We start from the raw sequence: 15,748 nt of genomic DNA, 5'->3' as shown, positions 1-15,748 counted from the left end.
ACACCAAGGCTGTGTCTTGGCAGAGGAGCCCCACCCGGCTGCATGGATACTGAAATGACTGCACCACTCGGCTGCACAGGAAAGTCAAAGAGAAGAAAACAAACCATGTCACAAGGTGACAGGTGACACATTACCCAGCAACAATAACTGAATAACTGGGGAAGTAGCATCCTGTGCACCCCTCCTTTTCCCTACATCTTCCTTGTTACCCCTCTATTACCCTCACTTTTCCCCAAAAAGCATGCATGTGCACACACACATGCCACACAGACTGCTGTGTCTCACATTTACTAGGCCTGGAGAAAAGGTATTAGGGAACTCTCCAATCATTTTGTCTGAATATTTAAAAGTTATAATCAAGTTAACTGTAAAATAAAATATCTTCTATTATTTTGCTGTGATAAATATACTTCTATGAAAACAAAATAAAAACGGATGTGTAAAGCTATGATTGTTATATGACTAAACACAGATAAAACACCAGAGACTTCTAAATTTAAATATTATTGCTTAGCCGAATATTCTGTGATGAGCCAGAACTGCTTGGATGAATAATAAAGACATTCCTAAGTCATACAGTTTAAGTATTCTATAACACTACTTTGTTCCTTCTATATTTCAGCAAGATCAAAAATCGTTTTTATAATCTAGATTTTCACATAATTTGAATTCTATTGATAGTAATCCAAATTAGACTACCTTTCTTAACTCATTATAATTTTTAGATAGTTTCTTACTATTTTTAATTTGGAAAACCTTTACTCTGTTGAAGCAGTAACAACTGAGATTGTCAATAAAATTCTTAAATCCATACTTGTAACTCAAATTGAACCCTGAATTATATTATCATACTCAATCCTTTTAATGGGGTCACCTCAGTTAAATTATTTTTATAATATAAAATATTATAAAGTATTTTAATTTTATTATTAAAATCACTGTCACTTACATTGTAATACCTACTCTCTTAAAGCAACATCCAGACCTATTTATTTCGTAAATTTCATTTCTTTTGATTTTTTTGTGCAATGTAAACAAAACTGAAAATAGCAGTCTGTTGCTCAATTTGTTTAAACATCTGTTTATTTGAGACTATACCTTAAACCAGAATGGTGAGAAAATAGTCCCCATAAGAAATTAGCATAAAAACTATTACCTCAAGGCCTGGTGCATGACTGTCACCCTGGCATGCACCTTCTCTTCTTCCTTCAGCTGCCTTTTTATTCCTGGAAGTATATTTCCAGAATCTTATCTCCATTTTTTCCTCTCTCTAGATCAGTAGTTTGCTTAGGTTTACAATTCCATGGTTGTTTTCATTCAGAATATTAAAGGAATTAATCCACTGCTCTCCAGCGTTGATGTGGGGAAGTCCACTACATTTAGCTTCCAGGTTTCTTGTGTGTGACCTGTTTGATTATTCTCAAAGTCTTCAGCACATTTTCTTCCATGATATTTGCCTGACTGGTTGTTTCTCATTACATAATTCTCTGCTGACATCTTGAGGCACCTTTTCTGATCAGTCAATCAAAAGAAGCCCCCACACATCACTCTCACATCACCACACTTTAGTTTCATCAAAATAGTTATTACTATATGATATTTCTGGTTTTTCTTGTTTCTATATTGTCTGTTTCCATTGAATAAATTGTAAACTCCTCGAGAACTTGCTTCTGAATTTCCAGTGCTTAGGATGATGAACAGGAACTCAGTAAATGTTTATTGAGTAAATGAATGAGGCCGGGAACAGTGGCTTATGCCTGTAATCCCAGCACTGCGAGAGGTCGAGGCGGTCAGATCACGAGGTCAAGAGATCAAGACTTTCCTGGCCAACATGGTGAAACCCTGTCTCTACTAAAAATACAAAAATTAGCTGGGCGTGTTGGCACAAGCCTGTAGTCCCAGCTGCTTGGGAGGCTGAGGCAGGAGAATCGCTTGAACCCCAGAGGCAGCGCTTGAAGTAAGCCGAGATCACGCCACTGCACTCCAGCCTGGGTCACAGAGCAAGACTCTGTCTCAAAAACAAATGAAAGCACCACTGTTTTAAGTGGAGTAAAAACCGCCTTCTGATTGTATTTCTAAATTATGTAAAACAGGATCATGTCAAGGGCCTCATCTTTGTCATGGCGCTTAGATTTACTGCAAACATGTCTTCTGGCCATAGCTAATCCTAAATCAGGAGCCTTAAAGCTTTAACTAAAATATAACTTTTGAGAAGTTAAATGTATTTGTTAATTATTATTTTAAAAAAGAATTTAGCCGCTTATTTATAAAAGCTAAAGTCTCTGACAGCCATCCTCCTGTCTAAATATAAATATTCCTATCAGCGCATATTCTGATACTCAAGGCACATTTAGCAGCTAGTGTACCCTAGTGTGTTCATCAGAAGGAACTTTACTAAAAACAGGAGAGGTCACACTGAGTTTCTAGTACGGTCAAAGAGGTTATCGGCCCTTTAAATATTTTAAATCCCAAACTGTATCTCTTCCGTGCTTTGTGTTACAGGATTTGGGGATCCCAGGGGAGAACCTGCTTAAGGTTGGACCAGATTCAAAGCTCCTTCTCTGTAGAAGTGTAGCCCTGCCTAAAGTTACCTTGTTAACTCTGGAAAGACACAGGAAAATCTTCCATCAGAGCAAGAATTCAAGTTAGGCTCCAAATTTCACGGCAGATCATCCCTCTGCCATCTGGTATCTAAAGAATTATTAATCAGTGTTTAAATTAGCAATATAGCTGCCTGGCACCTCTTGAATGACTTGTCAGAGTTCAACCACCATCTCACTACAATCCAGTATTTGCCAAAAGCTTGCATAAGGCAGCTAGAATTTAGATACATGGTATAAGGAAGAGTTTTAACTACCATTCTTCAGGCTCTCTCTGCTGTACCTTGCATTAAATTATATATCCTCAGAAAGCAATATCCTTGGGCCAAACTATCTTTCCCCACTATGAAAATAAATACTTAAGAGTTGATACTGTCATCTTGCTCGTAGTAGAGTAGTAACACAGGCAGGCAGTCCAGCAAAGTATCTAAGAACACAGGCTTCGGTATAAGGCAGCCTTGGTACTAATCCAAGCTTTGTCATTAGGAACTGTGCATCCTTGGGTTTGCTGTTTAACCTCACTAAGCCAGACTCTCCTAATTATAATAGCACTTGCCCCCTGGGTTATTAGGAAGATCAAATGAAGTAATTCATCTAACATTCTAGGCATAGTCCTTGAGCATTTAATAAATGTTAGCTGTAATTATTATTATAAGAAATTATATATTTGAACATTTCCAGTTTCTTTGCAAACTCTTGGCTGAAGGCATCATTCATGACATAGCAAAAAATAATTTCCTCTTAGCTTAGTGCTAACACAGAACTGCCTCTTAAAATACACTTGAGATTTTCCTTAATCAGGTAGAGAGAAGCATATGACCAATCATATCTTCTTTCCAGAAGGAAACTCAGGTCATTTGCCATAATAATCTCTTCCAGATTGCTCTTTTTTTTTTGCTTTTTTTCCCCTTAGCTGGCTTTCCTTTTCATTTTGTTTTTAACTGTTCACTTTTATATCATGTTTAACTATACAGCTTGTGGATCTGCCATTCACTAGCTGAGTAAACCTGGGGGGTTGTTTAACATCTCAAGTTCCACTTTCATCATCTGTCAAATGAGAATTGTTGTGGACACCAATGATACTATCTTCTCAGCATCGCTTTTTGATAACCACTCCTCTACTCCAACCACATTCTCTTGACACCATACAAGGGACCCAACTGTCTCAGCACTTAAATTAGTCTAGAAGTGATCATCTAATTCAAACTGGACCAGGAAGACACTTGCCAGGGGTTTTAGACTTAGGACTGAAAGAGTCAGGTCAATTTCCTCCTAGTAGCTGAAATTATAAGACAAATCTCAGGAATTGCTAGTGGCTATGTATCCCACTTATGGAAAAGATAGCCTACAGTGAAAGAAAAGAATGATACTAAGAGGCAGGAAAGAGAAGGAGGGAGAGTCCTAGTGGTTCTAATGGTTCTAGGTTCTTGTTCTTCCTGTAGGTTGGCTGTTCCATTAGACATCTAGTATCTTCCCAGTAAGTTCTCCTTTGCGTATGTATAATTTGGTTTGATTTCTATCACTTGAAACCAATATAGTTCTAATACATAAGAAATAATCCCGACATGAGTAGTTGTTACAGAAAGTAAATGAGATCAAATAATTAGGAGCTAAGCATATTATCTGGCATGTGTTACTTGCTCAAGAAATTGTGCCTATTAATATTATTTAGCAGATGTGGATATAAATATAAATTCTAAGTCAGACAATTAATAAACCAATTTTAATAGTTTCTAAATCTTCTTTCTTCTTGCAGTTTCAAAATCAAAGGATTATTTTATTTTGGATCTTGAAAGAATTGTAAAATAAATGCTCTGAATCAATTTTGCTACATAATATTATATAAATGCAATTGAGAGACTCTCATACAGTAAATAATCTTCGAGAACAATGAAACCCAAACAAGTGATCCACAATTTCTTTCTTAACTCACTTATTTAGAGTAAACATAGAGAGGGAAGGTGGAAAAACAATGCAGACTTACATTCTAGTTACCACACATATTCAGGAATAAGTCTTACATATATAAATGTACAAAATATGACTTAGCTGTTTACACAGTATAAAGAATGCTGTATAATAAAGGAAAAATTGATTCAACATATACCTGTAGAGATACCACACTGACATTATCAAAATGGATATGTCCATTAGCTTCTGTGACAGCAGGATTTGCATAGCACGTTACGCCATTGATGGCAGGTAATGCTTTAGGTTGATGTGTTTTTTCTTGAGGACCAAAGCTATCATTCCCAAAGTGGGTATGGCCATTCTATATGGGAATAAAAACCAAAGATATTATAAGAAGAAAAAAGATGATTCATACAGACAAGAAAATAGAATTTACTGCTTTTTATTTATAAGAGGAAAATTGTATGTCTATTCTATATGTCAAGAAATATTTCAGATGTATAAAATTTCTCTTTTTTATATGTATTTTCATTTATTAGATTCTGTTGTTATTGTCTGTTCATGTTAGAACACATATGCATTCTTATTTTGATGAATATGAACAGAATATGAACTATGCATATCTGTTATTCAATATTAAATTGCTGGTACTTGCTAGAAATCTTACAATACGAATCAGGTATTTATCTGATACTTGTCAATATAGCGACTCTCTTCATTCTTCTCAAAGTCACAAGCCTAATAACTGGACCATTCTCATAATTCTAAGAATAAAATTCCTGTCTTTATTTACCTACATAAAATAGCTTTAGGGGGGAAAATATCGGATGTTTTAAATAAAGTCCATTTACCTGACCATAAGTCTTTAATAGCATCTTAAGAACTCTTTCAAAAAAGAAAAGTAGGTAAAATCCACCAAACACAGCAACTGCCTTCTCAACATAATTGTCGACTTTGGGATTAAATCCAAATGCCTAAGGGAGAAAAAAGGGCAATACAGGTAAAACCAAGAAATTTAACTTGATTTTTGGAAAATGATACCAGTATACAGTTTTCACCAAGGTTCTAAGTCTCTTTTCACATCCAAGTAACATTGGAACCCTACCTGCCAAAAATCACAAAACAAAAACTTTGAAATTTGAACAACAAAACTGTATGAGATAGCACAAAAATCTTACAACCAGAAGTCTCATTAAAGCCAACAGAGGATCTTACAGTTTACCAGCTGTAACACCTATGGCAATATTTGCCTTGAAGGAGCAAACTTTAAGCAGTAAAACAGCAGCACTAATTCCCATCTTTAGAAGATAATATTAGGTCTAGAAAATGAAGATAAATGAGATACTGTCTACCAACTTTCTCTAAAAGTAATGTATTTGTCTATGATATCCACAGTCAAATTTTTAAAACAAATATGGCAGGCCACTTAGATTACTGTTTTCCCAAGAGAATCCTCTTATACCCACAGAAATGTGATAAATCCTAAAAAGATAAATAAATCAAGGGCTAGGCCCAAGAATAAAAGCAAAAGAAGATTTAAAATTGCCTCCAATATCTCTCTCTCTCTCTCTCTCACACACACACACACACACACACACACACACAACCACAGCAATAAGAATGGAATAATCCTTTGTTTAAAGGACAAAGAGCTGGAGTTACAGTTTGAAGTTATAAAGAGTGAAGGTGTTCCTAACAGACCAGACAAATAAACTTTAAATAAATAGAATCAGAGGAGAGAGTAATGTGTGAAAAGCCACAACTTTATACCATTCCACACATTGTAAATCTCCCCTCTGAAGCAGAACAGAGGATGTCTGAGTTCTTGTCCTATGTTTGCCGCTGGGGAGACCTCATGGCCACATCTTCATTTGAGTGACTTCTTTGTGCCTGTTTATACAATGCGAAAATGGAAAGAAAAAAAAAACCTGTTCCATTTACCTAACATTGAGGTTATGAAAATAAAATGAAATAAGAAAAGGAAAACCATTTTGCCACAAAAAACTCTCTATGGAAATTTGAGATATTATTACAAAGACAGATTCTTTATATTGTCAAATTTCAATAAAATAGAAAACCTTAACATCATAAATGTAGTCTCTAATCCATATACAGTATTAATTTAATTTGACCCATAAAGCAGGAGAGATAATACATATATATATAATATCATATTAAATATATTATGTGTATAACACTCTTTTGAATCAGAAAATCTGTATTATCATCGTACCTTTGTTGCTAGCTGATTATAAGGCTATAATCAAATTATTTAGTCCCCCTGGATTTTAATATTTCTCATCTCTATAACTGAGGCTTTGAAATAGATATTATCTTAGGTCCTAGATCAAATAATGATAATAAATCTATAACTCTAAAAAGCTATAGCCCCACTTTCAAATATAGCTTGAAAACTAAAGGAACCTTTAGTTATAATTTTCTAAAAATTATGAGATGAGGGTGGTACTCCCTGAAATACGATTAATATTTTCTCTGTGTATGGGGTTTGTCTCTCCCTCTGTGTGTGCACTGTGGGTGGCAGATACAGTCCACGTATACATATATTTCCCTAGTTCGCCTTTGTAGATCCCTTCTACGAAAGTCTCTTTCTCTCTTCCTTCCTCTTCAACATGGCCTCTCTTTTCCTTTCATTTATTTTCTTTCCTCCATTTCCCTTCCTTATATGGGCACAACACAGATTTGAAATAAAGCATACATATTATTTGTTGATTAATTGAATAGTGTGCACTTTAGTCAAGATCAGATCAATAACACATTTTATCGAAGCAAAAAATAAGTTGCTATTTATTTGTCCTCAATATTTTTCCACAGTTGAAAAAAATAAGAAGGTTTGTCAGCCATGCTCTCATTTATTCTCTAGTCATTTATAGCTGTAGTAAATATATGAGGGAATTTAGTGGTATAGCTTAAATTATAAATTTACATTTGACATTTGCAGTACATTTGACATTGCATACTCTTTAGAAAAATAAATAAATAATGAAACCATGTGTGGAAAAATTAAATTTGCCAAGTGCAAGGCAGAATAAAGTTTTAAGGCCTTCTGAGGTGTCCCAGAGCTGTCTGAGCACGTCCTAGTGGCTGGCCTCCTAGAATATTAATTTTGTCTCTGACACTGATATCCATTGCAGCTTGGGACAAGCCTTTACAATTGCTGTGATTCAGCTTTCTTTTATCCAAAACACTATAAACCAGACCATAAAACGCTGTAAGAATTATGGAGGCTAAAAACATATAAAGTGCTAAAATGTTCAAAAGAAACAATTATTCACAGAAACAAATAGCCAAAATCCTTACCTCTGGAATAAGTTGGAAAATTGCATTTGAAAAAAGAGTCCCAATAGCCAGCCCCACAAAAAAGGTCAAGATCTTTGGGAAATAAGATTTCTTTATCAGTGGAGTCAAAATCAATCCAAGGAGAGATGCCAGATTAATAATTGTCACTGACAGGAATCCATATCCCCAAACTGTGGGTCAGAGGGAAAAGAGAGTAGAAATTCATCAGAGCAAGGAACCAAATGAAGTTTTCCTGTACATTAAGCTTAAAAGTGTCTTTAAAAGTTTAAAACACTTTTAAGTGTTTTATCTTCTTTAAAAGAACAAAATCTACTCAATGAAAAGTATATAGAAAACTGAGAATAAACATATGGCATAGTAAGCATTAATAGTAATACAATTATGTTTTAATCAGCTCTAAATCATCATTATGGGATTAATGAGTTGTTTGCAGGGAACTTGGAGAACACCTAGAATAGTGACAATCTGAGGTCCATAGGCTCCAACCCACCTAGTTTCATCTATGGTTCAAGGAATACATTAAAACACCATTTTGGAGAAAGCAGAGGCAGTCTGAGCTTCAGGGCAAAGGTATGGGATGACGGATGGAGGGCAGGGATGGAGATGGGTCAGAAGGGGTTAGCTTCAAGGTGACCATAGCTGCTAACACTGAATTTGTCATAATCGTTTGCCTGCAGACTCCTGAGGACAGCACCTCCTTGGAGAAGGTGGCACCGGCAGCACCTCAGCTCCCCAGCTGGGGCCTCCTGAGAACTAAAGTCAGCCTAATGCAATAAGCACTCAGGAAGTGAGCACACAGGGGCAGGAGGGAGTGGCTGTATTACATAACTCACCCCACCAGACACAGATTAGGCAAAAACGTTCTGTACAGAAGAGATGCTGGTGACAGAAGAAGGTGGTGCATCTTTCATCTCTTGAGACCCAGGGCCTGGCACCCAATAGGTACACACTAAGTGTTGCTTAGAATAAAATGAATGAATACTATCCTAAGCTCTACAGCTAATGGCCTCTGTGACCTATTGCCTTTGGACCTCGATTTCCCTCTCTCTATCCTAGAGGGGCTGGTTTAAGTACAAAATGGGAACACAAGTAAAACATACCCAAGACCATCACCTATGCGTGGGTGCAGGGTGAGATACAACCTGGTCCCAGGGCTGTGCCACGTGAGACTTTGCCTCTGGCCCCACACACTGTACACAAAGTACAATGTGACAGAGGAGAAAGCTGCCCCTGCATAACCACTGCTTTAAAATAGCCACAAAGCATGTTGAAATGGTGGGCCACTCTTCTCCGTGGCACTGTCAGTGGAGTACACTAGTAACACCTGTAGCTCAAGGAGCATTTGCCATGTGCCAGGCTCTGTGCTAAGTGATCAACATGTGTCAACTCATTTGATCCTCACAAAACCCTGTAAGAGAAATATTGCTACGACCTTCATACAGTTGGGGAAACCCAAGCATATGGAGTTCAAGTAAGCTGACCAAGTCACATGGATAGAAAGCTGGATTTTGAACCTGGACGGTCTGGCTCCCAGGCCCACATTTTTTTAGAAATATCCTTTATTATTCCTGTAGAGGCAATCTCATTTTTAAAAAGCCCTAAGGACTCAACAAAATTAAAAATATTACCCTGAATTAGACATATTTCATTAACGTAAGACTGTTCACTATAATTACTGTTAGCCTAGAATTTATATGTACAAATCAACAAGGTTAGTAAATGTTCATTCAGCCTAGAAGATGTGGACCAAACCACGGTTCCTGCCAACACACACACATACACACATGCAAACACACACATAGAGTGATACAAAGTCTCCTATGCTAAGCACCAAATGAAAAGGTCAGATTATCAATGGTACTATGTAACCCCAAGAATCACTACAGCACTGACCATGATGACTGCATCTTTTCCAGAAATTTTCCTTTCAGTTTCAGGTCCCGACCACACCCTACAACCTCATCTAACAGCCCACTTTATTCTCATTTATTACCTTACCACCTAAAACAATACTACTAGTCCCCATAGGCATTCCACTTGGAGAGAGTTCTCAATTCCACACCTTTTTTCATGGTATATCTACATGGAATTTCCCTTAACACAAACATACTTCTATCTAATCACTAGCCTACATGCATTCATTCATTCAACAAATATTTATAATCTCATTGGGCAGACAAGATATATACATGTTGAAAACTGAAATTAAAAGGCAAAGAAATTGTTAAGTGCCAAATAGAAGCAAAGCCACATGCACAAGTTAAACTCATCAGCTTCCCTACAAACACCTGCTCCATTATCCTTGCTCACTACCTACATAAATAACAGGAACAGTGGGATCACTTCCAGTTTCTCACTTTCCACTAATTAATTCCACAAACAACTGGTGATCAGACCCTACCAATTCTGTTTCAGGTATCTCCACCTCCAGCTTCACCATCGTCATTACCAGCACCTTGAAGTCAGACCCTCATCACCTCTCACTCCCTCATCTTATATAAGGTGACAGTTAGCGATCTGGTGTCCCTTCTACTAGTTGACATGGCCTCCAGACTTACACTAAATCACGAAGGTGATCATCTCATGCCCCCATTTGAAACTACTCCTTATTAACTGCCCCTCCTACAACCTCTCAAGGGTTCTTGACCCCCTTCTCAACATGGCCTTTACCCAAACACCATGTTTTCCCAACAAACCTTTACCTTTACACTGTGGTTCTCTGTCTGAAAACACTTTCCTATCTTCCTTGCTTAAGAAACTCATACATGGCTTTCAAAGCCAACTCAAAGATCTTCTCTATGAAGCTCCAGGCAGTACTCCAGGGCTGGTCAGGATTCCCATCACTCTGTGTTTGAAACTAATTGGTTCACTTACCACTTCTTGTGTGCTACAGTAATTTTATCATTGATATATTTGTCTACATCATATAAACTGTGAGATTCTCAATGAGAAGGGCTATATTTTATTCATCCTTAGTGCCTAGAAAATTGTCCAGGAAAAAATACACATTCCTTACTGAATGAATAAATTCCTTATTTCAAGGTGCGGCCCAGAACTCTGTCAAAAAGAAATACCAATCCATCCACTTGTCCAACTTTCTAACTTTCTTTGCCCTTGCACATTTATCAGCACACCTTGGGGGATAATGAGAGTGTAATTCATCACATTCTAGGCACACGGCATAGCCTCCCCTTCTTGTATGGTTAGAACATTATTCAGAAAAAAAGGTCTGGAGTTTCCACTCAACTGAAGCACTTTCCAAAGAATAAATTGGTATAAATCTATTCCTTGGACCTCTCTATATACACATGGGACTTTCTCAAATGATCTGTTTCAGAGAGGGACCAGTCTCCTCATAAGTGAACCCTGAAATACTTAAATAGATTTCAAAGAAATATAGTCATGATAGTTTAAATGTATTGAATGTCCACTGTGTGTTAACATAAGAACTTTACCTATTTTAACTCATTTATTCTCACAACAACCCTATGAGATAGAGAGTATTATTATTCCCGTTTTACTTGTGAGGAAATATGGTTCTACTATTATGATTCTCATTTTGTAGATCTATGTCCAGCCCAGGCTTCAATATCTGCCTGGCCACATTCTGAGAAACTGTATAGAATGGTGTTTAACAAGGTGAACTCTGGAGCCAGAGGATTTGTGTTCAAATCCCAGCTCTTCCCCTCATTGGCATCATAGCCTGGTTCCTTGAATTCTCTGTGTTTCCATTTTCTCATATTTAAAGTGCAGATTAAAATAGCTCTGGCCGGGTGGGGTGGTTCACGCCTGTAATCCTAGCACTTTGGGAGGCCAGGGTGGGTGGATCACAAGGTCAGGAGTTTCAGACCAGCCTGGCCAACATGGTGAAACCTCGTCTCTGCTAAAAATACAAAAAATTAGCTGGGCGTGGTGGCATGCACCTTTATTCCCAGCTGCTTGGGAGGCTGAGGCAGGCGATCTGCTTGAACCTGGGAGGCAGAGGTTGCAGTAAGCTGAGATCGCACCACTGCACTCCAGCCTGGAAACAGAGTGAGACTCCATTTCAAAAAAATAAAAAATAAATAAAATTAAATTTAAAATAGCTCCTATTTCATAGTTTTTATAAGAATAAAATAAAACCAATTAATGCTGTCCCTGGAATACAGTAACCCTTAACTAAATGTTGATTACTATTATGTTTAAAAAAATTAGTAAGTAGACCAAGATATAAAGGTTAATTCATTTAATTCACTGTTATTCAGTAACAAGAATAATAAACTAAGAATCAGGAGCTCTCATCTCACCTTAGGCACCACACCCACAAGAAGTCACTTAACCTCTGTGGAGATTAGACTTACATCACTGGTTGTATTAGACAGCTGGACAATATGATCTTCAAGGATGCTTCAAGTATTAGTCTTTATTTTATCTGCTATTTGAATTACAGACTATTTTGTAACTTCATCAAAAAGTGAGGCAATTTCAACCATTAAATTAGTACTAACATGCAATTAATTTCTCTCCTAAGGAATTTAACTTATCAATTTACTGTACTCATCAATATCATTTTATAAAGCACAGGAAATAAATTTCAAAAATAAAAGTCTCTGAAAAATGATATTATTTTATCTGTCCACTGAAAGGTCAACATAAATGTATTCATCAAATTCTTATATTGTGACCCCTTAAGATTGCTTTTATTTTGATTTTTTATTTCTTCGAATGAGCTAAGACTTGACTCTTCATTAAGCAAAAAGTTATATGAAAAATCCAGTACGTTTAATTATTTTAAAAAGTGTTTCTTAGTGAGAAAACAATAGGATTACACAGGGGCCAGAGAATGTGGTGAACCTATGAACACATGTATAAGAACAAAGACAGTCGTCTTCTCTGTGCCAGCCATTGTTCGAGGCACTTACGTATATTAACTCATTTGATACTTCCCAGAATTCTATAAAGGTACCATTATGAAATCCACTTAGAGATGAAGTAACTGACCCATAGAGATATTAAATAATCATATGGCTCCACTAAAATAAAACAATCAAGACATCACATCGAAAAGGCAACAGATTGCCAAGTTAAACATCTTAGATGGGTGAGTAGTAACAAGTACTCTGCTCATTTCCCTAATGCCCCCAGAAACATTTCCGTATCTTCTCCTACCCTATCCCACTCCACTCCAGCCTCATTTCAATTCCTAAGACAATATGCACCCTAAGAGACATTTATCTTTTTATTGAGTTATCTGTCTGAATATTTGGTGCCTTTCTGACCTCGTAACTTAAAATTGTTGACTTTTCCATTTTATGACTTGGTAATATTGTCCCTAGAATTCTATCTCTCACTTCCTGCTTCTGATTTGACAGTTCTCATCTCCTGGTTCCTGAAACACAATAACATAGGCAACTGGGGTTTATAAATTACTTTTGAATATGAGTAATTAACTTGCACAGAGCAACTGGGGTTTAAAAAATTACTTTTGAATATAAGTAATTAACCTGCACAGAGTAGAGTATTTGCTTTTTCTGAAACCTCACTTCCTGTACCTAGAATCATGCACACGTTAGATGTAATTATTTAACAGACCTAACTAACAGGCCTACTACAGCACCTATATGCCAAATAATGTTCAAAGTGTTTTACAAATATGAAGTCATTTAATCTTTACAGCAAGTCCATAAGAAAGGTACTATTTTAGATGAGGAAGCTGAAGCAAGAAAAGGTGAAAGTCATGTTCTCAACATATCTGGATAATTACAGAGCTGGCATTTGAGCCCAGGTAAACTGACTTGAGAGTCTGTGCTTTTACTGTGTAATACAGTCAAGGGTAGTATCCTAAAGCATTGACTGAATTTACTGTTGAATGTAAAGTGCAAATTGTATTTAAAGTTAAATGGGCTTGTAGAACTACAAATACACTCTAGCAAAAATATGTGCTTGAACAATTAGCAGCTCAAAATTAATAGTATTTCAAAATTGAAATTACTGTTATTCACAAGTTACAAATTATATTGATAAATTATACTTGCTGATTTCTATGCTTTGTATATATAAATTCAGAATATCAATGAGAACATGCGTTTTGAAGCCAAGACAACCTGGGTTAAATCTGGCTCTCCACATGTAAGTTGCGTAACTTTGAGCAAATGACTTTAAACTCCCTGTACATTTGTTTTCTTGGCTGCAAAATGGGAATAGTAGTGCCTACAACATATAGTTGCATGAGATTAATATATCAATATGTAGAGTACTTCAAAGAATGCCTGTCACATAGGAAATACAACAAAAGAATTGGTTATCGTCGTTATTTTTGCAATTGTTGTTACTTCTTTTATTCATATAGAGAAAGACTGAAGTGTATACACACAGAGGAGTCCAGAAATGAAAACAGTCACTTCCTTTGTTCAGTCTTCCCTTTTAGTCTCTCTTTACTCTCTTTATCTATCAGTACTCATGTCAGATGAGCTCACTCAGAACAGCATCTTTATTTTTATTTTTTTGAGATGAGGTCTCCCTCTGTCACCCAGGCTGGAATACAGTGGGGTAATCATAGCTCACTGCAGCCTTGACCTGCTGGGTTCAAGTGATCCTCCTGCCTCATCCTCCCAAACAGCTAGGACTACAGGTACATGCCACCATTCCCAGCTAATTTTTTTTAATTTTTGTTGTGTTGGGGTCTTGCTATGTTTCCCAGGCTGGTCTTGAACTCCTGGCCTCAAGTAATCCTCCATCTCGGCCTCCCAAAGTGCTGGGATTACAAGGATGAGTCACCATGCCCAGTCCCAGCATCTTTAAATATCATCTCTAGACTGGCAAATCCCCAGTCTTGACCTCCTCTGAAAGCAATCTCCTCTCTAAATGTCTGTGTGCCTTTGCCTATCAGACCTCCCTGTCTACTGGCATATGTCAATGCCTCAAAGCAACCACACCAAAAATTATACTCTTCATCCTCACCACTCTCTTCCTCTACAATAAACGGATCCTCCCAGTCTTCTCCATCCTAGGAAATGGTATAACAATCTTTCCCGTTACTCTGGCTGAAGCCTTGACTCATCATTCCCTCCCCCACAATCAATACAGGGCAAACCATTTAGCACGATCTCCAGAACATCCTGAATCTGACTGTTTCTCCACACTTCTACTTCCCTCACCTTAGTCTAAGTCCTCATCATCCTGAGCATCAGTTCCTGGCAATAGTTTCCTGACCAATCACCCTGCTTCTACTTTTTCCCCATTACAATCTGCTCTGCAGATTATAAGCAGGTGGAATGCCCTTTTACGGATTTGAATGAGATCACAGCACTCCTCTCTCTAGAATGCTACAGTGATTTCACAGTATATTCAGAATAAAACCCAATCAATTTACCACTCCCACAAGGCTTCCTCACCTGGCCTCCATCTCCTGCCAGGATATATCTCCTCCTACCTTCTCTGCCAACTCACTAGGCTCCAGACACATAGGAGCCTCTTGCTGCTCCTCACTCATGCCAAGCTCATCGACAAGCTATGTTCGCTGTGCCCTCGACCAAGACCACTCTTCCCCTAGAGATGACCTTGCTGTGGCCCTCTCCTTCTGTTCAGATGAAACTTCATCACAGTGGGCTTCCTTGGTCTATCTAAGATGACACTCACGCACCATCACCTTCTATCCCTTACCTACTAATATTTTATTTTATATAAAATATTTTTCAGAGCACCTTTAACTATGAAACTATGTTATTTATTTGCTTGTTTGTTTAAATGTTTATTATCTCTTTTCTCCACCACACTGTAAGCCTTAATAGGACAGAGAATTTTTCTTCTTGCTTAATGTTGACTCCTCAGTACACAGAACAATGCTTGGTATGTCATTCAATAAATATTTGCTTAATAGACAAACGAATGAAAATTTAAAATTCCAACATAATTGGCAAACAGACTCCCTGAACAATTGG

The 15,748-nt window shown here is 37.1% G+C and overlaps 1 protein-coding gene across 1 annotated transcript in view; it reads right to left on the bottom strand.

The window, feature by feature from the left end:
* The window catches only part of SLC39A8 (solute carrier family 39 member 8), a 72,087-nt gene that overhangs the window by 27,213 nt on the left and 29,126 nt on the right, over nucleotides 1-15,748 (bottom strand). Inside the window, exons 4-6 of the mRNA XM_012436574.2 lie at nucleotides 7,830-7,999; nucleotides 5,363-5,485; nucleotides 4,708-4,872 (exon numbers count right to left, since the gene is read on the bottom strand). Of these exons, the coding sequence (XP_012291997.1) occupies nucleotides 4,708-4,872; nucleotides 5,363-5,485; nucleotides 7,830-7,999 (458 nt within the window). The remainder of the gene's footprint in view (nucleotides 1-4,707; nucleotides 4,873-5,362; nucleotides 5,486-7,829; nucleotides 8,000-15,748) is intronic.

This window comes from Aotus nancymaae, unplaced genomic scaffold (genome assembly GCF_030222135.1).
Source record: "Aotus nancymaae isolate 86718 unplaced genomic scaffold, 86718_ANA_hifiasm-v0.15.2.pri h1tg000033l, whole genome shotgun sequence".
NCBI classification, from domain to species: domain Eukaryota; kingdom Metazoa; phylum Chordata; class Mammalia; order Primates; family Aotidae; genus Aotus; species Aotus nancymaae.
This window is presented reverse-complemented; position numbering and strand designations above follow the sequence as displayed.